Source organism: Gallus gallus, chromosome 4 (genome assembly GCF_016699485.2).
Source record: "Gallus gallus isolate bGalGal1 chromosome 4, bGalGal1.mat.broiler.GRCg7b, whole genome shotgun sequence".
NCBI lineage: Eukaryota > Metazoa > Chordata > Aves > Galliformes > Phasianidae > Gallus > Gallus gallus.
Window position 1 is genome coordinate 59,640,745 of NC_052535.1, and position 26,687 is coordinate 59,667,431.

Below are 26,687 nucleotides of genomic sequence, written 5' to 3' on the forward strand. Positions count from 1 at the left end.
AGAGGGGCACAATCACCTCCCTCTCCCTGTTGGCCACCCCTTATTTAATGCAGCCCAGAACACAGTTGGCCTTCCGGGCTGCAAGCGCACACTACTGGCTCATGTCCAGCTTCTCATCCACCAGGACCCCCAAGTCCTTCTCTGCAGGGATTTTCTCCCTTCTCATCTCTTTTATTTCAATGAGAATGTTACCTTCTGAGAAAAGGTCACCTGAAAGAGTCCAGGACTCCACACTCTTCCATTAGCATCTCACTCTCAGGAACACGTGCTCTGAACTTTCCAGCAGATTTCATGTAACAAAACCAGGGAAGATAATGACATTTCTGAGGAGAAGAACCTTCAGACTTGAGAAGCAAGGAACAACCAGGGGGAGAGATTCACCCACTGGAAATATTAAAGGAATGTTTGCAGACCACATTTAGAGCAGATTCACCTTTATGCTACTGAAAGTAATAGCACCATTCTGCATATTTCAAAGTGTGCAACTTTTCACCCTGTTAAATGCTAAGCAGCATTTTCCACAAGTATAAACACAGGAAGTTTCCTTTTTTTTTTCTTTCAAACGGCAATTGCAACAGATTATCTGATGAAATGCAGCAACTCAGGTCTCACTTCTGAACTATTGGGATGCTGACACAGATGCTGCATTATCCCAGTTTGCTGAGATACCAACAGCAATCGAACCAATGCAACACGCAGCTCAGCCGCCATGCATTTCCCTGCTGCAGGGCAGATGTAACCTATCAGAATATTATAAAGCAGTTCTGCTAGGAACATCTATGAACTCTGGCTTACTTCACTGTTGTAATATTTAACATATGCACTATGCATCCCTTTTCCTCTGTGAACTAAAAGATCGCCTGCGTGCTCAGACTTTTCTTCATCAGCAGGTCTGAGTACTTACTAAAGTCTTTGCAACTATTTTCTTCTGTTAAGATGACACAGGAGTACCAGTGCTTACTTTGCTAAGGTTGGTTGTTTCTTCATTAGTACAGTTACAATAACCTTCTGAGCAGTTGCACAATCAGGGAATTTATCTTTTCTCCATAAATTTTTACTGCAAACTTCAAAGATTTTGGTGTCCTTCTATTTCTTCTTCTCTCTTTCCATGTCATCTTGGTAAGGACGTCCAGGACAGCGTTTATCTCTGCATTACACCTCAAGCTTTGATGCCTCCCTTGAATGATGGTGTAGCTGCTTAGTTCCACGTCTGCAGCCAACATTCTGTCTGTTTCACCCAACTAATCCAATAGAAGGCATTTCCAGTGGGACAGTTTAGAAGAGGTACACATGCAAACTGATTTTTGGATCACAAAGAGCGATGGCACGTAGTGTATTTCTGAAGTCAAATATTGCTCTCAACTGACAAGCCTTGATATGAAGGAATTCCAGTCAAGTCAGGCAAGTATTTCAGCTTTCAATTCAGGAGGTGAATTTGGCTCCACATAAACCAAGCACACTGTTCAAAGATGGCAGTTTTCTTAAGCAAAAAATAATGCCCATCTAGCATTCTCAAACACAGGAAAACAATCTTTTGCATAGCACTGTTAAAATGTAAAACCAAAAACACACCAACATTTTCAATTCACTCTCAACAGGCTTTAAGTACATTGTACATAGCTGCTTTAAAAGACCTCTGTTTGCATTATGAGGTCTGGCTACACATAGCTTCCATGCAGCGGGCACTGAGTTACGTGATGCTGGACGTAGGAGCCAGACAGGAAGTTTGCTCACTTCTAGGAAGTCAATCCAGCACCATTCAGGTCCAAAGAAATGCACACCCTACCTCCTCCCCTACTTCCAGGCCTGAACAAGTGATACTCTCTGACCACACGAGCATACCATGAGCCAGTAAGCATTTAAACAACTGGCCAAAGAACTGAAAGGCACAAAGCTTGTCCTTAGCAGTACTTCTCTGCTCCACTCGTGGTGCCCACTGACAAACCACTGTTAGGACCTAACCTGAAATAAAAACATAGTAAGGAAATGGAAGTTTCCCAGGAAAAAAAAATAGGTTGCCTTTTTTCTTTTCCTTCATGCTTTCTTCTATCTTTCCAGTGAAAATTAAGGAAGCTATATGCATGTTAGCCATACGTATGGATTTACTAGTACTGGAATACTGAATGATAGAGCTGCTGTAAACTGCTGCAAGTACTAAAAGCAATGCTTACAATGGTTGATACAGAATTTGCAAATCATAGAATATTTACTTGGAAAAGAGGTTAGTGTAGTTCTTAGTTTTCTCAGCATTGCTTAGAAACACTAAAAAAACTACAACAGCTGACTGCTACTCTACACCAGATCAATGCGTCCCAACAGATAATTAGGAATGTATGCCATTATATTTAAAAATACCAAGTTCCTCTAAGCTGGCAGGCCTAGAAGATTTTACATAGAGTTAGAGATAAAATATTAAAAACTCTCGTTTCAACTCCACACACGTGACATCTGAATAGGAGTGATGTAATTATACTATTTATTCCATCAGTGAGACAAAATGTTGTATGGAACTAAATTTCTGAGATTTTTAAATAGAAAGTCATTTAACTCGTATATACACAAAATGTTCTTTCCACAGATATTTACATGGCAAATATGTTAGAGGAGAACCACTATGACTAAGTTTCTACAAGTATAGCATCCTTTCTAAGCTATTCTCTCTGCTGAAAGAATTCACAGAAGCTTCGAAGTAAAATCTAGACAATTAAAGTTACCTATATTTCACAGTAGGTAAAGAAGCCATTACATGATATTTCAGCTTAAGGTTTCTGGAAACAGCTACACAGTAGAGTTTTACATCCACCCCTCTTTTCCAGCATTCATGGTGAAACTAAATCTCTTCTTAATTTACAAGAGAGATAATGGCATACGAAAGACGTATAGCTGTAGTTCATCCTCCTCGATAGAGGCTGGTCAAACGTTCCAGTTCTTTGCAGTTTTCCATGGACATGGAGTCTGCCTTCTTTCGGAACCGATCATCTCGATAAACTTTCGATGCATGAAGTAACTCTGTTTCTTTGTGGAAAAAAAAGAAAAGAGAAAATGTTTTTCAGGTTTAAAACGGAATGCTTTGCACGTGCATTGCGTTCCTTCTCAGAGCAGTCCAGAACAACTCAGGTTTAATCCTCACCCTTTTCTCCTTCTCTCTGACTACCCACAGACACCATCTAAACAGCAGCAATACAGGCTTCCTTTCACTGTCTTCACAAGCATTTCATCTTTTCTAGCAGTCACAGCAGTAACAACCTCCCAGCACCCTCATACTTCATACAGCAGTACCCGATTACAAAACAAAAAACGACCACTTGCATCATTTTGCATGTTACTGAAAGCTCTGGTATCTTGTCTGTGCCTCACACTTCATTCTGAATGTTAAGCCTATTACTTCAATAGATGCTGCTTCAGATTGCCAGTGTTCATAGGTATTACTAAGAGCTCTCTGTATTGTACTGATGTTCAACAGCTTGACATTGCTGAGCATTTTAATTCACTCCGGAGTGTGAGTCAACACTGGAAAGAAGATTCTAACTGTCAAAACATTCAAAACACAGTAAGTATTTTAAATCTGTAAAAATGTATGTCAGTTGTTTCTACAAATAGAGAAAATCTATTGGGGTCGCTTTCTTCTACATCAGTTTGGGTAATTATCACAACCTGATAAATTGCAAATAGCAAACAGTGCGACCGTCACCACTTTCAGGCAGTTGTTGTTCTTTACACTACAGTCAGATGCTTCTCCAGTCATTATATCTTTCCCATTACGTATTTACGTATGGGAAGGTAGGGCTCTTTGCACAGTCAAGGACTTTGCCCACACTCAAAGTAAGCGACTCAAGACCAAATGATGAAAAACGGGAAAGGTATTTTTCTCTCCTCAGTGGAAACGGCATATCAACCATTCACCTTTTCAAAGACATCCGGACAGTAAATATGGGAGACATAAGACAGGAAACACAAATGCCATATACCAGTAAAATCTCTGTACAATAACTAGGTCACTAAACGTGGACTTCTCTTCTTGGCCCACACTATGCTGAAAAAGTACACAAAGAATACATCCTCCTCCCTTTATTGTGCTGCTTTATGTCTCGTCTTTCATTTTGTTGTTAGTAAACACCTATCACTTTAGAAAACCTTTCATTTTATATGACTACCAATCATCCATTTAGCAACCACTCGTAGATGAAAAAAATCAGGCATTCATTTTTTGAAGAGTGAGAATATTCAAACATTTCAAGACGATCAAAGGACGATCTAGGTGGAAACATCTTATGCACAAGCAGCACGCGCTCATGAGTAAGAGCGTAATGCCTGTGGGAAGCAGTGGGTCTGCAGTGCATGGGCAAAGTCCATATTTGTATCCATACAGGTCAGTTGTAATGAATGCATGCAGCCCTGTCCAGACACATGACTGGCTGTAAGTGTCTGTCTTTTACAGCTGGGAGAAGCCCAGGTGATGCTGCCTGAGCTGACAGGCTTGGCATTTCTGGTTGCAAAAATTAAAGCTATGCAGAGAATGAGTGAAATTTGCAGTCGGTCAGTGACTGACAATTCATGAATCATTTTTTTTCCCCAGTAAGGTAATGCTGAAATAATACAGAACAGTTCAAACCATTTGGTCACAGATAATACAATAACAGGTTAAATTGCTGATAATTTGGAGATGGCGGATGTTATTCAGTATTCTTATGCTTTAATACCAAATTCCAGGCTGCCTCTCCTGCAAGAAAATAGCTCCTTGTATAATATTAAACTGGAATGGTACCACAGCTGATAAGCTGAAAAGACTTTTTTCAAAGAGATATAGCTAAGGACCCAAGCTGCACTGGCAAAAGACTAAGCACTGATTTTTAGGTTATGATGTTTTACATGACATATTGGGTGTCCTTGGTTGCTTGGAAAAGTAAGTGCTTATTTGTACCATTGTCCAAGGCAGATTACCTTCCCCCTCTCTGGAAATACCTACGTGAGCTTTCGTTGTATTTATAATAAAGCACCCAGGGATGATACACAATACTGAAGATACTGGCATGATAAAATAATATGAAAGAATTCTAAGCTTTCATCCTTAACTTAAAACAATTTATTTCCCATTATCGTTTCACTGCAGTTGTTAGTTTTCTAGGAAATCATCACAGATAACAGGTTGAAATAGCTGATGATTTGCAGATGGTTGTGAGATCACTGAATAAATGACAGCAAAATTAGGTGACACTACCTGGGACACCTCAAGAAGTGAGAAACAGTATGGAACCTTTCCCTTGTTTTCTTGTCCAGCTATATGAATAATACAAGTACTCCATTCTTGCCTGAGACTATATATATATATTTAATATGCAATAATGCATTATTTCATGAAATTACCAGACTTACTTTGCTGCCTCTCCTTCCAGCAGTTATTACGAATGTTGGACACATAATCCTCTTCCACACTCTTTTCCACTTTCTGTAATGATGCTCCTTTATATTCGTTTCGAAACTCCTTGTTGACATAATAAACAACACCCAGGTTTTCTGTCTGCATTTTAATAGTCTGCCTTGTACTTCTGCCAAAAAAAAGGAGGTAGGGAGAGACTAGATATTTGATTGTTTTATACCACAAATTCACTTTTAAAACACACTGCTATTACAGAAGAACACCAGCACATCATTGAATTTGCCATTTCAAGATAATATTCCAGAGAAGAACAACACTACCTTTACCCCAACATTAAAATGTTGGTGTTTGCATCCTTGATCTTGATCTACAATTTACTAAGACACTTATTTCGTACCCCTTTAGCCACACGTAAGCTTTGATAATAGAAAATTTCATTCCAACTCAACAGAAAAAAAGAAGCCAACGAAAAACAGGAGACAACCCAATATAGGCATCTCCATTCCAATGCGTCTTCTGCAATCCATGACAAATCCATTCTCCTGCTGGCATTCCGTGGATTAAAAATCAAGCACTGCCCATAAACATTTTGGCAGGTAAGTGTTAATATGCATCATAGTAGCTTAGATGCAGAAGAGAACATCACATTCTGGAAATAAAGAAAAATAACAAAGGAGAAAAGGAGCCTTTTGTTGTGGGGATGAGAACTCTAGTGAGGACCATTAAAACAGTTGTGTGGACTGAGTCTGCAATCTAACTGCATGCTTGGTATCTTCACCAGTTACTTTCTTTAGGAAAAACAAGCATATGTATCCTTCTGTACAAAACTGTTACATTTCACTATCAGAATCCTTTGAGTGGAAACAGAGATATACTATTTTATCATTTTTCGCCAGGGAAGGTTCAGGCTGGACGTTAGGAATTACTACTTCTCTGAAAGGATGGTCAGGCACTGCAATGGGCTGCCCAGAGAGGTGGTGGAGGCACCGACCCTGGAGGTGTTCAAGGAACGTTTGGACGTTGTGTTGAGGGACATGGTTTAGTGAGAACCATTGGTGATGGGTGGATGGTTGGACTGGGTGATCCTGCGGGTCTTTTCCAACCTCAGTGATTCTATGATTCTAAGATCATTGTCTGGAACAGGCAATTTCTCTAGCCCTTATCTAGCTCAAAACTTGAACAAGAATTAGAAAGTTTTCTTGAAGCACTTAGCTTGCTATAAGCATAGATGGCCCCTAAAAGAATAATGAGCCTTAGCAGTTTCCAGGATTTGATTAAACACACAGGAAATGCAAACACCTTTGCCTCATACTAAAAGATATGCTAAACTCAGGCACCACTGACCTCTTTTCTCTGCTACATTTGTACACCATGTTCTTAGCACTAACCTTAAAAGGTTTGTTTTGCTTCACTTCAGCTTCATCTACACTTTCCCTCTGTTCCCTCGCTATGGGAAACAGAGGATCAACTAATGGAAGGCTCCCTAAAATGCTTCTAAGTGGGAGAGGGTGGTTACAAGTTTTAAACAGGTGTTTAAAATGAAGGTAATTGAACATTACTTACGATCTTGGGTATAAGGCATAGGGAGGGTTAGATACCATCAGCTGGCTCAACAAGGAGACAAGGATCAGCACTATAACAGGCATCAGCTGAATGAACATAGAGAAACCTCCCTGAGGAAAAAAAAACCCAACAGATTCAGGTATCTCATAAGCCAGTATCAAGCAAACAGGAATATTTGATAAAATTTAATTCTAAGCATGACTTTCTGTTTTCAGTATCAGAGGCTGTTATAAGACATTAACCAAAAAGCTGCCAACAGTTAAATGCTATCTTAATTTCCAGTGCGTATACAATATTCATAGGGTGCGATGCTGCACTGATTAGCATGTAGCCACAAGCAAGTACTAAGTTAATACCTGAATTCAGTCACAAGTACTTGATGTTTTGGTCTCATCGATACAGTCCTATGTAACTATACAAGTCTCTATATAACTCATAAGCACCATTCTTACTTCAGCCCAAATCAACTTTTACATGCAAGCGAGGATTAGTGACCAGTCACTAGCATGATAGTCACTAACATTGATAGTGGTACATGACAGATTTATAAAAATATGCTACTATCTTCTCAAAGCTGTGTCTATGTACCACATCAGTGCGACTGTCACTTGCCAACACTTTCAAATATGTAACTGACACGTATAAATTTTCCTCTATAGTACAGAGCTGCTAAACAATCACACTACTGAAAGCGACTACAGGCAAATATCACAGTGCACAGTTTAGAGTCAGTGGTGCTTAAACATACATCACCCCTCTCTTCCTCCCTCTCATGTCCACTCTGACGGTGCTGATTAGGATGACTGTAGCCAGCACGACCATTAGAGAATGAGTGCACACTACCTATGGAAAGAAATACCCATATTTAAAATATAAAACAAACTATTTAAGCGGTCAATATAGGAGCAACAATATACAAAGTTTAACTTCACTGCATGATGATACATAAAATAAACCAGCTTTAAGACATCTTATAATTCTAAAGTAGTTTAAGTATTTTAGGCTCTAAAAATCAGTGATTTACTATTTCACTACAGAAATTCTAAAGAACTCAACTCTCACTCCGGGAATTTATCAATACTTTGGGGAAAAACAAACCGATGTGGGTTAGAGTTGGAGATGGGAGGGGTTGTGGAGTGATTTTACTGTTTTGGAATGTCTAAAACTCTAATGCCACCGAGCAAGACCACTGTATTCCCATTATTATGCTGACGAACAGAAATACCTGTTGGAAATGCCCCTCCAAAAAACATGTTGAACAAATCTTCTGGAGTAATATCAGCCTCACAGCCTCTGTGGAAGTTGAATCGACCATTGCTAGGGTGATTGCACGTTTGCTCTTCATTGCCTGTAAGGTCGTACTGCTTTCGTTTTTCTGGATTACTCAGCACAGCATATGCATTTCCTATTTCTGAAGCAAGGAAGAAATACAATTTGAAAGTCAAGAACAGGCGTAGCCTGATGTCCTTTACTGTACATTACTAATCATCTACAGTACAACAGAATTCAGAGACATCTCTTGCTTTATGCAGCATAGCTTCCGCAGGGTTTCCCACCAACACTATTCAAAGGGCCTTTCATGCTGTTGAACTAGGCTGAAGGTAGGGCAGATTTGTTCCTTTTTCTAGAGGAATACCTACTTCTGCAGAACTTTTCTCTCTCACTGCAATTGAGAAGAAAAAAAATCAAGCATTATAAGGAAAGTTCTGAAATAAGGTAACTGCAAAGTTCCGTTTGCTGTAGCAACTCCAAAGCATCACAGACTCAACAGGTCTCTTTGGTTCCATTTGGTAAGTGGTAACTTCTTTGAATATGTCAGCTTTACATTCACACACTACTAAAGATATTTTATGGAGTACATTAATAACAGAAAGTTTTGTATGATGGAACATGAAGAGTACAATATGAATGCATTACAAGAACCTGCACGTTCCTGAGATTGTTGATATAGCCTTAACATTTTGAGAGTCTGGCCAGAATTCCAATCATGCTACATCATCACAAATGACCAACCTCAATTTTGGAAGCAGAAAGGGACAAACCCAGGTGGGTACAGGAAGAATCAGTGTGAAAATACCACAAGGTCCATTGGCCTTCCAAGCTTTGATCCCAGCTGCTGTGTACAGACATAAAGCTCTTGCAGGTTTAAGGAAATCTTTTGTTGACACTCAATGAATAATCTTCAATCAGATGTATATTCACTAAGGCCTTTCTGCTTTCCTCCAGGTCTCTCCAAAAAAGGCTTATTTTGCTCCCCCATCAACACAAGGCAGAGGGATTACGTTTTTTTGTGTTGAAAAGCCTTCAGTCATTAAAAGTTGTGAAAGGTGCAGCATTATCACCTCAACAAGGGCAAGTGAGTCTATAGCTTTGAATAATTAATGCTTTCAACATTATTCAATCTAAAAAAAACATTAATGAGTCTTAGCTTTGTGCCTTTTAAGATGCCCTTCAAAACAATCATTAATAATTCTGTGATATGGAGAAGAAAACCCAAAGAAATGAAACCTGAGAGCAGACAAGATATACGAATAACACCAAATATTGCTACAAGGTTAATCTGTTAATGAGTAAAGGATACAATTGGCAATAAAAAAACCAAGATTTTTTTCAACAGCTAAATTGGGTGAGAAATAAAGTGAAGACACTATACTGTCACAGTACAGTCAGCACACTTTTCTACTTGCTTTTGATTATGTCATGCTAATTCCAAACAGATTTAAGTATCGTTTTCTTTAAATAAAGGACTTAAAGACAAAAGAGATTTGAAGAGATTAAAAGTGATTATTTCCACACAAACTTCTTAATCTAAAATAAGACCTCAAGGAAGATTCTTTAATACAACAGAAGTACTGGACAGCATCACGCAAAGTACTTACTTAGGCCTTAACACTAAACTCAATTCTATTTTCTAATGTGATCTTTCCTTAAATTGAAGTATTTTTTCCTCAAATGTTATTATGAAATCTTTTCTCAGGCTGGATGTCAGAAACTCATCCCGCACCTTTAAAGGCAAACTAAATGACACACTTACGCAGCCATACAATAAGATGACAATAATATCAATGCAAGAGAAGTGCTGGCATTTATTAATTTTTAATCAGCGAAATCTTCTGTTCAGGCACTCAGTTAAGAACCAGAAAGTGAAACTGAGTCCAAGAAAACAAATGTGACCAAAGTAGTGATGTTAAATTACGGCTAAAACAGTAAGATACCGACTTCTAAGATTTCAAAGATAATTTAAAATGCTACTTATAAGGGAGAATTATTTAATTCCTAATGCTGGAGACAATTTCATAAGAATAACATATCTTTTAAACTAAAGTAATCACAGAGCTTACTAAAATTATCATTACCGAGAAACTTCCCTGATAAAACGTACCTGGAATTGTTAACATGCTACTATAATTACCCCTTATGTCTGTATCATACCCCTCCCTCCCAGTGTAGGAGTTTTACTCCATCGAGTCTTTCAAATGTCTGTATGTAAACTTCACAAAGGAAAGAAATACAGAAGTACCACTGTCAGATTGTCTCTTTAGGCACAACCTTTTCCTACAGATTCATATTTTTCTTCTTCTGTATCTGACTTGAAGCCTGTTTTCTTCAAAAGGCTTTTCTTGCACAATTCTCCTTGCACAGGGCAAAGCTTGGCAGCCTTACAGCCTGACTATCAGACTGTAAATCTTGACCAAAGAAACAGTTAAGGGGAACCACTCATGGGCATGTCTGAATAAGTGTTTCTGTATGGAAAAAGAAAGAAAGCTACTCACAAGGAATTCTAAGGAAAAGGTAAAAAAAGGTAACTTAGCATGGCACACAATTCAGCAAAAACTGCCTTTTGCAAGCAAACATTACCTCTTGGTTTTCCTTATGCTTAAATACCAATGTCATAGATTCAAGTGTATACCTAGTGAAATTATTTTCATTTCAGCAATATTAAACTAAATATGCCCATGGCCATTTTGTATATTCAGTCAGGATATTTTGACAGGCCAACATCAGTGTTTACACCAGAAATCAGTTTGATAATGCAACATAATTCACTACAAGCTCCATATCCAACTAAAGCAACACAGCAACCACCAGTATCACTTGTCCTTCTAAGTGTACTACTATCTCTCTGAAAAATAGTACTGCATTGTCAAGGACTGACATTTACTCCACATAACTACTATTCTTCACCCAAACAGCCATTCTTGATGCAAGTACTGCAGAAGCCAAAGTAACGGCAAATGCCATAATCCCCCAAATAACCTGAATAATCATACGGTATGTACTGATACTGAGCCAACTTAAACTGACAGTAAGAATCAACTGACTACATTTAGTGCAAATGAATGACAGCAAAAAAACTGCATCTGGATTTCACAAATCAAATTTTAGCATCCTTTCCCCGTACCTGAAAATTACAGTCAGTGCTCTGAAACCAAACTCAACTCCATTTCAAATTCTACGCACGTGCTCAGATAATAAAGGTCAAACATTTCCTTGGATAAAAAGGTCAGTTTAATATTAGCTACTAAGCACTGCATGGGCGATTTTATACAGAAGGACAATGTACCACTGCAGATGAATTCCTTTTAAATTGACAGAGTTCAATCACAAAACAAAGTTTAAGTAAAAATGGTATTTTACTCTTAAAAGCCTCTGTTGCTCCAGGTGCATGGTTTTTGTCTGGGTGAAACTTCAAAGCAAGTTTGCGATAAGCCTTCTTTAGGTCTTCTTCACCTGCATCCTTTGATACCCCAAGGACTTCGTAATAGTTTTTAAATTTCTTCATACTGCAAAAGAAAATGAAATAACGAGAGTAACCAAAAAGATGCAAAAGGGGTATGTTAGAACGCTCACAAATGAGGCAATGCATTGCACTGATGCAGTACAATTCTCACTTTCAATACAAGATACACAAAAAAATTCCCCCCAAGTAACAAAGAATGCCGTTTTTCACAATAAGCTCAATGCTGAAGACAGTAAAGTATTGTACTCAAAATCCTCACTGCATACATTTAATTTATTCTACTTGCACTGCGCAGCTACAAAAGTTGTAAGAAAAAGGTTTCTGTCTGCAGTTACTGTAGAAGTTCTTTATTCTCAATTACATGAATATTACTGTTAATAACATATAAATTGAAGATCCTAAGTTTATTTTGCAGAACTAGCAGGTAGGAAGGCCTGTTTTTGGTCTCAACAGTAAATGCATGATACAAACAAAACCAAACAATATCTCCCCTTCTCCAAACAAATGTTAAGTGACCGACAAGCATCACTCCATCAGTCACTTTGGAGGGAAATAAGGCATGTGACAACACTCAGGAAGGCACCTGAATCTTAGCAAGCTGCTTATAAATTAAAGCAACAACAAAAGAGCAAACACAGTTCCTGTAATAAGATTTAATTCATCTCAAATATTCAACATAGCATTTTTTAAAACTCTTAAAAACCTACACTTGGTATGCTTTACAATCCCCAGAAGAGACAACTGCAGTTACAGGGGATAGAGAGAACATTAACGGTATGTAGGTAGGAAGAACTGACCAAACAAATAAATAATATATTAAAATCAATCTTGTTATGTTTTGATTAAAAAAATAAACAAACAGCTGGGGAAGAGTTCAGAAACTCAGAAAATAAAGGCTGTGCCACAGCACTGCACTGCAGAAATGAGGCACATGCTAACATTTGGTGAAGAACAGAAGAAAAGAACTGGTCTGGGCAAGAAATTACATCCAGAACTACTTAAAAAGCTGGCATGAGCCTCTTTACATGGCTGTAACTGCGTCCACATTCTTTTAAATGCACACATTTCTACATAAACATGGGTTTAGTGTTACAAAGACTATACACAGAGTAGCCAAGTAGGAAAAAAAAGGGGGTAAGCAAGCATTTGGCAGCTTCAGGAAAGAATGGGGACTGTAATTAAGGGGCTGCATGAGAAGTACAACCACACCGTCGTGTGTGGTCCTTTAAAGTTCACGGATTGAGCAAATCAAGCTTCATTTGAGGGATCCCCTTTTCAGCATTCCAATAACACGAGCTTTTACAGCAATCTCCGCGCAACGCTCACAAGAGCTCTGAAGAAAACATACGCAGGCAGCTGCCAACACGAACATCCTGTGAAATACATACGGCTCGTTATATCGAAGTAACATTTAATAAGCTCCTGTTAGGATGCTGATAATGCTAATTAAAAGTAACACAGCGAATCCGCCATCAAAGGCAAGCAAATATATTAAATTACACTCTGAGTACTGGAAACCTTTGTTTGTCAATTTGTACAATAAGCAAAAACTTTGGTACTATCCACAGATCCATTCATCTTTAGCTTCAAGAGCTGGGTTGCTCATGAAACTTACCAGGAACAAAGAGCTTTATTTAAAAGTCTAACAGTGTCAAATTAGGCTTTTATTTCATGAAATTGCTGCATCAGCATCTGATCTTTCATTCTTCTCTTCACTAATTCAGACTCTGAACTATCAACAGCTTCTTCCCCCAAAAGCATATGGTCATTTCTCATGGAAACAACAAACATGGAAAAAAAAAATAAGAAAGTTTACTTCTGAGCAGGCTTGGTATGTGCTTCCTTCACAGCTTTCTGAGATGCACACAGGAAAAAAAACAGGAGGGGGAACAAACTGGAACAACCCAAGAAATGTCAACCAGTTCTTCTAATCCTCAGAAACATCCTCCCCTTCATGGCCAGTGGAAGTCCCACGGTGAACAATCCTCATGAAGAAAGCGGGAACGGTTAGTATTGACCAGAAGATGTGCAGGTCAGGATCTGCCCATGCTCTTATTAGAGCCAGGGTGCCAAACCAGAGCTACATCTTCAGGAGAAAGCGCAGGCAGAAACCTGCTTTGGGGTCACACAGCACTCAACCCCAGAAGAGAATATTACCATACTCCACACAACAGCTAGCCTGAACCTGGCCCATGAATGAGCTGCTATTTGACAAGAAACAAATGTTCAGCAGAAGTACAACACTTTTCTCTCTGCATGTTTTTGTTAATGTCTGCTTTGTCAAGCAAAAAAAAAAAACCCAAACATCTGTGAATACACAAACATCTCCATTCCAACATTCCCTATTCTGTATGAAGCTAGGATTTCAGATTTCAAGCACATCTCCTATCCACTCACCCTCATAACCTAAACAACCAGACTAACCTAACCTAAACAACCAGATGCCTTTGTGACTTTGTGCTGACTTCTGACTTTTACTGTCCCTTGCATGTTCCCATCAGCACGATCATGTTTACAGCAACAAGTGCCTGCAGCACTACCTTCCTTTCTACAGCAAAGGAGAGTTTGGTATGATACCTTTGCCACTTCAAGTAAAAAAGCATCTGGACCCCAAGTAGCTGCTATCAAGTCATTGCCTACTCTTATCAACACAGTTTCCTACAGGGAGAGAGTTAGTAACAGCCACCAGCACTGCTCTTGCTGAGCAGAATTCAGGGCAATCACTACAGGCTGATGGCTCAGTTCTCACCCAGGCTTCTCCTGTATGGCTGGAGCACTCAGCCCAGCCCACTGGGGCCTGGCACACTGCCTCCTTCCTTCACCTTAAAGAGATGGAAACCATGGGCTTGGCAGACTCTCCAAGACTTCAGCTCTCTTCCCCCACACTGCCACCATCCCCACGAGAAACTTCTCTCCAGCTGCTCAAAACTGGTGGAAACCATGCCCAAATTCTGAGCCTTGATCTTTACTGGACATATCCCTCACCACTATCTCTAAGCTAACTGATACTGTAGACTGAGGTATGATTCTCCATTCTGCCAGAACCTCCCTGCAGTTCTTCCCCCTCCCACTCATATCCCATTCCCAGCCACACATCACAGGCCAGCATAGGCTGGGAAAACTTAAAGGAAAATAAGTAGATGATCACAGATGTTATTTGTGGTTTTTATCTGCATCTGAAACCTCTCCTGCAGCACTCTCAGCATGAGCAACTTGCTTTCCAAAAGGTACATTTCAAACTATTGTTTCTATTTGGTCTCCCTGCTCTTAGGGCATTGTAGTCCTCAGTGCTTATTTTCCTCGAGTATGTGAACCCCACACAGATGTTTCTTTTTTAAACTGCAATTTACACATCACTTGCTTAGGAACTGCCCCCTTTGGTATTGAACTGTTGTTGTCACTGTCGTTTATTTCTGGCCTATTTCAAGGTTGCTGCTTTGTGTTCATTTGTTTTATTTTGGGGAATTGTGTTTCTTGTGTTTTTGATTCCTGGTTGGATTACTTCTGTTTCAAATCACTCTCAGGTTACTCATGTTGTTTAGCTCATTTCCATCCTTGCAGAATTGCTACCCCCCTGGCAACGTCCTCCTGATTAACGCATTTTCTGACTGTTGTAGGAGAGCACAGTGCTCAATGTTCCTGAAAAAATACCTGACTTTTTGAAAGCAGACTCCTCAAAACACATCACAGCACGTGATGGCCTACTTTCATCCATAGCCTGTTGACAGAGGTATCTCAGCACAACTGGTAAACCTCCACTATTCCATTTTGCAGTTGACAAGCCACCTGCGGTCAGCCCACTCCAAATTGCTGCAACAGCCATCTCTGTCTGCTCCTGCTGTGCTCTCCAGGCTCTGAAAGCAGAGAAAATCCCAAATGTCTGCTTTCCCCTGCAGAAATTCTGGGGCTACCAACACCGGTTCTCCCATGCCTACATGATGATGTGAACCAATCGCTCTGCTTCTTGTTTCGCTTTTCTAATCTACAATTCAGATTAGGTCAGCATCAACAGCTTTTATCAGGTTAACCAAACCTGCTTACATTTCCATATCAAATATCTGCAGCCATCAATAATCACAAAGTTTTGACTATCAGAATTACTACGTATTTCAAAGGGCCTTTTGAAACCTCTGTGCACATGCATAGCCCAAATGACAAATATTTTTGACTACAATCTCCAAAAACTCCTGATTGGAGCCAGTTATTTATCCTGATGGTAATCTAAACTGCACAGCACAGCAAGCAGCAGTGTGAATACTAGCAATGAAGAAAGGTGCAAAAGGAAGCTACACTGCCTTCTTATCCCACCAGTGAGCTGAAAAATACAATAAAACACAAAACAACTTCCGCGTAGGCTCAAGTTCCCAGTGATGCCAGCAAGCCTGATGCAAATGGCATCCTGTAGCTGAACTGGGAATGTGCCAGTCATAATTTGGATGGCAGAAATGTAGTCTGAAAATGACGCTTATAGACTGCAAAGAGAGGGATCACCACAGTGTTGATGAGGAACTCAAGCTGGTATCAACATACCCCTACCACACCCCACAAGTTTAAGATCTCCATTTTACGTACAGATTCAATAATACATGAGGGTAATAGCCTTGGTACTTTCTTCTTGGGGGTACCCAATCACACTGTTTCTTCTGTATTTATTACATGAGATATCCAGCTCTGTGTTTACATCAGCATCCTTTTCACTAACTTTCAAATTCAAGGCGTAGCTTAACTATTAAAAGTGTAGATTGAGGCATTCTGTATCTTCTGTGCTTTCCAAGACAGACCTTGTGACAGTGATTTCTGTCTTGACTTTCTTAACCATTCAGATGGATATGTCAATTCCAAGCAGTTCTAGCAGCCTAACTAAAGGTGAGTCCTGATTCCTTTGCTTTGTGGTGCTGTGTTTTTTGTTGCTGTTTTCCTTTCAAGAACAGCTGACCAAACCCATTATTTCATTTTAATTACCTTTGTGACTTCATGTTAAAAAGGTAACAATATATCTGTGCTGAATTTGCAGAAGTCTGCAGAAGGTCTGCATTTTTTTGCCAGTCACACAGCCTGCATTCCTTACAGTTTGATCCATCAAGTGTGCGGAGAGATCTTTTTGTTTTGTTTACATAAGGAATTCCTGTCAAGTTGCTGATCATTCTTGACCACTACTGGATGAAATTTAACCCTGCCTTGCAAGGTTCCTACCGAACCCATTCCTATATCCATTTGTTTTGGTTCCAACTCAAAGATCCAAATACAAGCATTTCTTGTGCTCTTCCAAGGGGCAGGCACCAGCAACGCAGGAAAAGCCATATTCCTACACAGCTTTCACAAGATAACAATTCAACTTTAACATATTACCAGTCATGGCAGCTATTTTTCATTCCTCAAAAAAATAATATGGAAGTATATGCTAGAGTTCATTTGCTAAAAAGCAGCGTTGGATTATACAGGTTCCCTTTAAATGATCTCAAAGATCATTTTGAGATCATTTAAAGGGAACCTGTATAACAAAGTATGCAACCTATCTATAGCTCTAAAGCTTCCCCCCCCCCACCCCAAATCATGCAGATAACACCACAAATTTTAAAGCATAAAAATACACAGTAAAGATTAAAAAAAACCAATTGCCCGTTGTTTGTTATTTTTTATTGTTAATTTCATGCCAGACCACAAAGCCTTTCCAAAGTCTCTGCACGCTTGGTATGAGAAGGCAGATACTATAAATAAGAACTCCTTGACAACTGTAATCCTGATCAGCACTTCTACAGTTAACCAGAAGAAAAAGGTTTCCATTTTCTTTCTTACACAGAGGTTTCATTTCTTTACCTCAGCAAAAAATGCCATCAACCCTATATTGAATATTTAAGGAAGCACTTTAAGTAAGAGACTACAGAAGCCAAAAGCAAGCTTTCTGGTTTTTGTCATGCGTGTGATTCTCATGCACTTAAGCTGACATTGCTCAGACAGGATTTGTTTAGAGGCCTCTAGAGCACTTGCTCTAAAAAGACATTAAGTCTACTGCTGGTCCTACCATATTTCTGCATATCTCTGATCTGCAGGTCACCTAGAGTGTTAAGGCTACTTGATCCAGCTTTTGGGGACAAAATGCATTTAAGAAAAGGATGCACGCATACAGATGGTATTTTCAAAGCATTTCATTAAGAAACAAACAAATAAAGCACTTTTGAATACCTCAGCCTTCAAACTGTCAGGCTGAAATAGTGAGCTCATTTCTTCCGAGGCACTTATGCAACCAGTAGAAAGGTATTGCATCTTACACTTCTCCCTGCTGAGAAACTTGTTTGCAAGCTCATGCAATGCTCTACAGAAAGGCTGCAGCAGCTTGCTAGTGATCAGTGTCCCCTGTGTATGTGGAAAAGTAGTAAAAACAGCACCTGGGTGCTTGTTTGTACTCATATTTATCTGCATTACTAGAGTAACCCTGAAAAGGAAGGCAGATTAATTAGTTACACCACTCCAAGTATGCCTTCACTACGCTTCTTAAATCTTCTTTGACAAGCAAACATAAGACTGCTGGCCAACTCCAAGTACAGCAATGTAAGTCAGAGAACTCCCAAGCTGTTTCCCTGTCCTAGAGCTCACTAGCACTTGTAAGAAAGGGTTGTATATAATACGTGTAGATACATCTCCAGTGCTTTCTCTCAGTCTATGCTCAATTACTAACACAAAGCCAAAAATTTCTAGAGAGAAGAATATCTGAGGTTAATGACTACTTTTCAAATCATAAGCATACAAAACAACAGAGTTTCACAGAGTCAAATTAATGGAAAGACTAAGAATTAATAAACAATTTAAGACCTCTTAACTTGCTAACAGGTACGAAACCCAATTTAAAACTACCTTTTTCACACTGCAGTTCTGTAACCAATTCAAAGGTCTGAAAACTGTTCAGTTATGGTATGGCAGAAGCATATGGTGGCGACAAGCTTGGCACTGAAGAACATCCTCCCCATAGGGACATGTTTCACTTAATTGAAAAAGTCTGGGGTCTGATGAAGCAAAAACATACGCAGACTGTCACACTTCCAACTAAAAGGCCCATGCTCACTGTGGTTTAAATATGAGCTTCCCTGAGCTATCATTACTGAACGCGCTACATTCTTCCATTGAGTTTTAGCCCACTGTTCGTACTTAATTCTGCTCTCCTTGGAAAGGAGCACACATTCTTTATCTTCTTCAGCACCGATTTATTAAGTGACGTGTTGATGTCACTAACAGAAAACATGACAAACTCTTCAAAACTCAAAACAAGACTAGCAACGTCCTCTGCCTGTTACTGCACATCTACAGCAGAAGTCTGTCTCTCTCCAAGCATTCATGAACTGCTATACTACAGGACAACCAGTATCTGGCTAAGCTCAGGACAATGTTTTAATGACTGATTTCATAAGTTGTACATTAAACGCAATCACGGGTTGCTCTGCAAACTACTGCAATTACTTATTTGCAAAAATCTGTGTAGGTTTTAAACACCCAGATTTTATATTCACAAAATATATCGTTGAAATAACCACTAAGGATCAACATTGCTTGAACGTTACCCTCAGTGTATAACTTCCAAGAATATCTCTGGTTTTGATTTTCTTAAATTAGATTGATTTTATCTGGTATTTAGTCAGCCCTTTCCAGGAAGCAGTATCATGGAAGGAAATACCATGGAGGAAAGCTGGCTCTGCAGCATTGTTTCAGGCAAGACATAATGGGGAACATTACTTTCTGGTAAAATAAACAAACAAGCAAAACAAAAAACAGAACTTGCAGAGAGCCTGATGTCAAAGCAGACTGAAGCTCAGAATGGCACGTCACAGGTGAATGAATACTGCCAGTAATGCAGCCATAGTTGTAGCAGCTTTCTGAAAACATGCTTACATGTCTTAATTCACACTAAGCCTCATTTTACAGAAGGACTTCTTGCTGGATATTCCACTCCTCATGTCCACATGCATATCTGCATGCACACAGATCACAGTCAATATCTCAGTGGTCAGAAATTCACACTCTTACTCAGATTTTATTTAAATGTACCATCTTCTCTCTGCTTCATTGATATTGTTGACCTTCATGGTACATGAAAAGTTTTACTAAATAGCCACACAAACAACTATAATCATACCAGACACTGTTCTCTTTCTGACCGAATGCACTGCTGCTTTGTCAACAATGAAAGGCAACTTTTTCGTTATTCACTGAACATCAGGAAAAGATCCCAAGGTAGTAACAACAGCAACATACGTGTCACATCAAAAAACTACCACATAGATGTCCATTCTGCACAACAGGTCATCCAGTCTACACATACTAGGGAACAGTGACCTTTGGATTTCCCTTCTTTGAACTCTTGAAAATATTAAGGCCACGTTTATCAGAAAGTAGAGGTAAGTTTTGAGGCGTGCAGTTTTAGAGTGGCTAGATCGATATTTCATTAGCAAAAACCAAAGCACACCCCCAAACAATATTTTTCTCACTCCCATGGAGAAGTGTGGAATGTTAACATGACTTAAGAGCTACGTGCCTCAAAAGGACATTTCTACTGACCTTTGTTTCTTTTTTTGCATCCTCCTTTTCTGCTGTTGTCCCTTCTTAATACCGTAATGCTGCGTGAAGTCCAGACAGTTTATAAATGCACCTCAGACTACGTGCCTCAGTGCTTCTCAGAAGAAGCACTGTACTTCCAGAACAAAGCAGTTTTAACACTGGTTTAAGGCCAGCCAGAACAGCAAGATTAGCTTTGAAAGTGAGCATGCCATGCAAAATTAAATAGCTGAGTATAAAAATAATTAATAGCAACACTGTCCCACAAGTTTTACGATAGACTTTTCATCACAACATCCATTTACCATGAAGTCTACTTAATTATTTTGAGTATGTTTTATAAATCATGCATGTTACTTCATATAGCTGGGTATCATCTTGCTTTTACTGAGTCTGAACACAGTAACACTTTCTTGTAATTACAGTTCTGAACAAGTAACCACTCTCAGCTAAGCTTCTATTTTCTGTTGCTTCTTCAGAGGCTACACCTGAAAGCATAGGTACACAACACACAGAACAAAAAGTAGTGATGTATTAAGCGAGGCCATACCTGAATACTCCTTCCATTTGGTCTTTGGTGTAGCCTTTTCCACTTTCACCTGCAGCAGACGCATTGCCCTCCTTCGTGCTACTGGGCTTACTTTGATCATTGCTACTGGCTGGTTTTCGGCAGTAAGCGCCTCCCCCAGCAGTACTTCCATTCTTCGTAATAGCTTCCAACAAAACTATAAAACAACAGTATATCATAGCATCATTATAGGCATTAGGGATTAAGTCGGGGCTCTCACATATCTTAAATGTGAGCACCTCAATGTAAGACACCAGCTGCTGCATTCTCCGTTCTTGTTAACCATCACTGTATATAAAAACCACCTGAAGCCAGTCTGCAACTCCTCTGTATGGCAAAACTATGGGAAAAGTTTCAAAATTCACAACTGGACTTCTCTCCATCTCCGACAAGGTAACATTGGAACGAGTATGTCCAGGTCCTTCAGCTCCACATGCTTTTAAAAGAGATACCAAACCCATTATTTGCAGTGAAAGCATCCAAGTATCCGAGTGAGGAGTTGTAAGCCGAAACTTAGAGTTGCTTCACACTGAGACCTAACCTAACACTCTACAGAATCTGAGAATTACTCCACGCAGAGACCAAACGTGTCCGCTGGTACACAGGCAAACACCTCCTGGTGATCAGTTTACTGATATTTATAGTAAGATTTGGTGAGATTTGTCTGGTTAACAGATCAGGAAAACAAGAGTTCCGAACTTCCCAAAAGAACTGATAATCCATTCTCAGTGTTTCTTTAAAAACAAAAAGATTTGGAGCACTTCACCCATGGGTTTCTATGCCTCACTAATACCAAATGGGAAGATGACGCTGTAGAAATGTTTCTCCAATAGCAGATTAAAACTCTGGTATCTCAGTGTTGTAACAAATGCTCTTTGGCCCATAACTTACTCTGGTAACCTTAAAAAGGGTGATAGAGGAAAACAGCCTGCTCTTTTGCAGCTCATCACCCTCACAAGCCTTTGTAAGGAATAGACAAGCAACATATGCTGTTCCAGGGAAAAGGCTGCAGCATCTAACCAGAACTCAGGGAATCATTTGTATGAGTTATATGCTTCCATTGGCAGCTGCTAAGAAGAACAGGACTATTCAGCTCCTCATCTTTCCCAGCAAGCAGATCTTGGGGTTGCCTCAGTATCTATAGCTAAGGTCATAAACAAAAGATGACTTGATTAAATTCAAACATGACAAAACATGTATATGCTTGTTATCTGTGTTCCATTTCCTACAAGACTGAGGCACCACCCTGACTGTGGAACAACAGCAGACATTACGGGAACACCAGTGATCCTGGATTCAACAACAACAACAAAAAAGCTGCTTTTTTAAAGTACTATTACAGCTTTCAAACAGTGCAAAGACAGCATCCTATTTTCCAACCCACGAAGAACAGCCTCGATCACGGGCTCAGTCCCCGAGCTGCAGAGTGAACCACCTGACTCTTGTCACAACCTATCCCAAGCTTATCTGGGAAACAGAATGAGTACCGCTACGTCTCAGAAAAGCATTGATAACAGTCATGATTGGAATGATGAGAATCAGGAAGATGAAGACACGTGTTTGCCAGACTGGAAAATTGCAATGCACACTACCAGAGGTTTCTTTAAAGCAGCACGTCAGCTGCTACATTATACAGATATTTGCAACTTGAGCCATTAGTGGCCATGAACCGATGCTCTATATCCTTTTCAGGCAGCACTAAGCTGAAATTCAAGCTATTGTTTGCCCCAGGAAATCCAGATGAGCCAACTATACCCAGTTTTTGACTCCTGAATTTTGAAAGCCTGCATGCTTTGCTAGATCTTTAAATCTTCTTCCCTTCTGTGATCCAAGAGATCTCAGATAGAGCATCTTTAATAAATCATCAGATAGGAGTTGTCCCTTTATTTCTAGATATAAGCCTGCATTCGGGGGGCATCCATCTTACATCAATACATCTCAACCACTACCATTCTAACCTAAGGGACTGCACAAGAAACATAATATAAGATAAAAGATTAATAAATAGTATGTCTCTATGGAAGAGAGAGCCTTTTGGAACAAGACAGCACAAACTACACTGTATCTCATAGCCAACTAGGCACACAGTTGCAGGATGAATGGCTAACAAATCAAAATTAAACTTTATTTTGATTGTACATCTGAAGTTTGAATCCACTTTCTACCAAAGAGTGACGTCAACATGACCAGGGTTCCGGTGAAGTCATTAGCTAAGTATTACTGAACAAGCACTGACCTTACGTTTCACACCAGTAAAGCCTTAAAATAGCATTGCTGCAGTAAGCAGATTTCAAGCTTTGTTGAGCAAAAGTGAACTTCATTGATGACCGAAGTACTGCTGAATGCACTTTAAATGCAGATGTTGCCAAAACCAAACTGCATGTAGTCCTTTTAGAGACAATGGTTAAAACCTTCTGCTCCGTGCCCTTCTGTAATCAACTGTATCATGCAAAGGAGGAAGCTCTCATCAGTGAGAAAACCTCAGCAGTACAAGCAACATATTATATACAAGCATCACTGCTTTGTATCACAGATAGAACAACCTATGTGAAATGGTGGGTAACTGCTCCCAAAGTTATAAGAAAGGTACACCTTGTAGTGAACCTGAGACTCAAGTGAAAAACTGGAAAGAAAAGTCTCTTCTAATACATATCCTAAAGAGAAAATGGGAGAGCACGACAACTGGAGCTGCTCCATATTGCCCTTTCACCATACAAAATCAATCCACTATGACTGTAAAGTAAGAAATTGTGCTAGAATTAAGACTGATGACAAAGTCTTCACTGTTCATTTCTCCTGGGTATGCTCTCTGACACAGTTTTTAATTATCTAATGAAGCAATGTGGGCTTTTTTTTTTTTCCTCCAAGTGGACCCCTGACTTCAATTTAAAAGATGACAATGAGATAATGTCACTTCATTTATTCTTTGTCACTATAAAATTCCAATTTGAATTTGATGTGCAACTTCCAGTCCCCGTCCAGAGAACAGAATACTCTGCATCCTTGCGGCTTACTGCACTCTTAACAGGCCTATTTAAGTGCTCACAAACTTAAATAAATTAAATGAGTTGGTGTTATTTTGGAAGGAAATGGAATGAGCTGTAAAGAATTAACAATCTCCGCAGCTAGAAAACTGAAGCATGGAGACACTGCAAGTTTACAGAGTCTCCCAACTCCTAAGCACCTACTTCAGATGAGGCCTAGGGCCTGACTCCTGCACTGGTACTAGGGCAGCTGCAATTCTCAGTAGCTTCAGATGGAGTTTGAAGCACCACTAGTTCTACAACCCCGGCCCTCGTTTCAAGCAGAATACCTGAAAAACGAAGCACAATTAGCCATCACTGATGGAAACAGCGTGAAGTGACTTATTTAACGTCACAGAAAAACACAATGAACAATTTTGTGTCAGTGCAGAACTCCTCAGATTACGGTCCACTACCACAACCACAAGACCATCTTCTTTTCACCAGGTCTGCACCTTATTTGTGACATACTTTGCTCATTTCCACAGTGAATAAAGCAAGTCTCCTACAGACAGTAGCCTAATTAGCCACCTATCTCCTGCACTGAATACTTTACAATGGTGGATACATAGCAGCAGTCCTACTTTAAAAAACAAACACAAAACACAAACAACAACAACTCAAAGTTAATCACTTGGAGACACTTTATTTTACTTTCCCAAGAATAACTCTTACTTTGGAGGCAAAAGATAGCAAATAAAGTGTGTGAAGCAGATAACTTAGCTACCCCCTTACCTCCTCAGCCTTCCAGCCTCCTGATCAGCACAGCTTCCAAAAAAGCTAGATGTATTTCCATGTGTGTCATAACCTCAAACTATAGAAATGGAAGGGATACAGTAAGCTCCTGCTTGCTTCATTTTTCAGCAAAGCCTGATGCCAAGTGACTAGAAAATGAAAGTGCCACACTCTTGATACAAGCAAAGTAGCAGTGTCTTTCAGGTGATGTAGCAGCAACAGCCATCCTATCTTTCAGGGGAAACAAAATAACTCTCTATGTTACTTAGCTTATTGCCTGCATTTGAAAAGGAGTCGGAAGACAAGAGAGGACGTAAAACATTCAGTGACTCTCTTCACCTGACATCAAATAAAGATACAGGCCTCACAGTTCTGGAACACTGCTTCACTGGAAATTGCAACTGGAAGTTTTCTGAGCGACTGTGGCAAAGCCCTGAGGTCAGTACAGAGCACTAAAGCGTCCCCTGTTCCTTTGGTGGCAAGAACAACCAGAGTGAGAATGAAAGGAAGGCAACAAGTCACCGTGCCCAGAGGTCCTGTCAGCATGTAACACAGACACACCAGGACAGGGCAGCACTCTGCATGACGTGCACTGAAACCTTAGCACTGCTCCTTTTAAAGAACCGTTTCTAGATGCTAGAATAGCCAGAAAAACTGTAACTTTTTGGAGTTGTGGCAAAGAAGCATCTGAAAAGCCCGTTACATTGTGAGGGAACGAGGTATCCCGTTTTCCCAAAGAAGGCTAAACCCGTGCCTACCTCCTACTTGCTAGAGTACAGCCAGACGGGAAATGCCAAGAAAACCCCAAGCAATATATGGAAGGGAAGCGCTGCCGGCCTGGAGCAGCAGCCCTCACTGCGAGCTGTTAGCGCAGGGCTCGCTGGCAGCGGCAGCACTCAGCCCAGGCCTGGGGCCGAGGCGCGCCGTTGTTAACCGGGGCTGCGCGGATTCGAGCGCCGCTATAACGGCGCAGCACGGGCTCAGACCGACCCAGAACGAACGCCCATCCTGCTCCTCCCGCCTGCTGGGCGCCAGCTCGCACCGGGCCGAGCGCACACGGGCACCGGGCCGGGCAGGCCGCGCCGGGCCCCCATCGCATCAGCACCGCCGTGCGCCGCCCAGCGGCTGACGGCCGCCCCCCGGCATGGCTCCGCGACCCCCCGGGACAGCCCCCACCCCCTCCCCCTGAGGGGGCTTCACCTCGGGCCGTCTCGGTGGGGTAGAGCTTCTGGGCCTTGCCGAGGAAGCGGAGGGCGCGGTCGCGGTTGCCGGCCTCCAGCGCCTCCCGCGCGATCCCGATGCACTTCTCCGCCTCGTCCCGGTTCCCCTCCATGGGCTTCTCCTTCCGCCGCCTCCGCCCGCCGCAGCGCAGAGAGAAGGGGCCCGAAGCCAGAGCGGAGCCGGGCGGGGCGGAGCGAGGAGCGGAGCGGCGCGGGCAGGAGGGCGGCCCAGGGCTCCCGTCACTCCGCCAGGCTCATTCCGCCGCCTCGCCCCGCGCCGCCGGTCCCGCAGCCCAACCGCCGCTCGGCCCAGCAGCCGGCCCGGCCCACCGCCTCCTTCCGGGGTGCCGCCGCGCATGCGCCGCCAGCCGGCCCGGGGGCGGCCTGCGGCTGCTCCGGCACGGGCCCGAGGGGCCCCGCCGCGCACAGCGCCGCCGCCCGGCCGGCCCCGGGGTGAGCCGCCGTGGAAAAGTACCGCTGCACTGCGGGATCGGAGCGCCGCGTCAGCCCCCGCGAGCCCTTTCCTAAGATGAAGCACGCATCAAGATCTGGGTCAACGCCTTCCCGTGGCCCTGCCGCAGAAGACGCCGGGAGTAAAGAAGCCCATTCCATACAGCAGTGCTGGTGGAAGCAATTCACTGCTGGTGCAGGCATGGAGCTTACTCTCCTTGCTGCTGGAACGCGACCTCTGCAAAAGAGAGGAGCATCTTCACGACAGTGACAAAGGCCTTCTCTAAGTAATGAACTTGAAGGGAGCTAAAGGAAGTGCAGTAAAAATCCCTTTAATCCACTTCTCTCGAGGATGCTACTACTGTACAAACAAACCCTCATCCTTAAACTCAAGAGGTGTCGTTCAGCACCCAAACGCTGTAAGATCAGGCTCTCCTGTTATTCAGTCAGCTTACCTTCTTCCTCC

General features: G+C 41.1%; 1 protein-coding gene across 4 annotated transcripts; it reads right to left on the reverse strand.

The window, feature by feature from the left end:
* Positions 1–417: 417 nt before the first annotated feature.
* DNAJB14 (DnaJ heat shock protein family (Hsp40) member B14) lies at positions 418–26,117 on the reverse strand. Of its 4 annotated transcripts, none has more exons than NM_001031375.4 (8): positions 25,752–26,117; positions 20,776–20,950; positions 11,579–11,724; positions 8,166–8,351; positions 7,689–7,783; positions 6,941–7,050; positions 5,374–5,546; positions 418–3,015 (listed from the first exon to the last, which is right to left on the reverse strand). In NM_001031375.4, exons 1-8 carry the CDS (start codon positions 25,882–25,884, stop codon positions 2,891–2,893), a joined length of 1,143 nt encoding a protein of 380 aa, NP_001026546.3. In that variant the 5' UTR covers positions 25,885–26,117; the 3' UTR covers positions 418–2,890. The 4 variants fall into 4 exon arrangements, with proteins under 4 accessions (NP_001026546.3, XP_015140930.2, XP_015140931.2 ...); XM_015285444.4 differs by having other exon boundaries at positions 2,454–3,015; positions 5,370–5,546; XM_015285445.4 differs by lacking the exon at positions 20,776–20,950 and having other exon boundaries at positions 2,454–3,015; positions 25,752–25,848.
* Between the last annotated feature and the right edge of the window lie 570 nt (positions 26,118–26,687).

Excerpts from the sequence above, each read along its gene's own strand:
- DNAJB14 (NM_001031375.4), bottom strand. The coding sequence starts at position 25,884 with ATGGAGGGGAACCGGGACGAGGCGGAGAAGTGCATCGGGATCGCGCGG. Across the intron at positions 7,784-8,165 it reads TGGAGGGGCATTTCCAACAG|GTAGTGTGCACTCATTCTCT; the intron begins GTATTTCTGTTC and ends TTCTTTCCATAG. Across the intron at positions 7,051-7,688 it reads GGGAGGAAGAGAGGGGTGAT|GGAGGTTTCTCTATGTTCAT; the intron begins GTATGTTTAAGC and ends TTTTTTCCTCAG.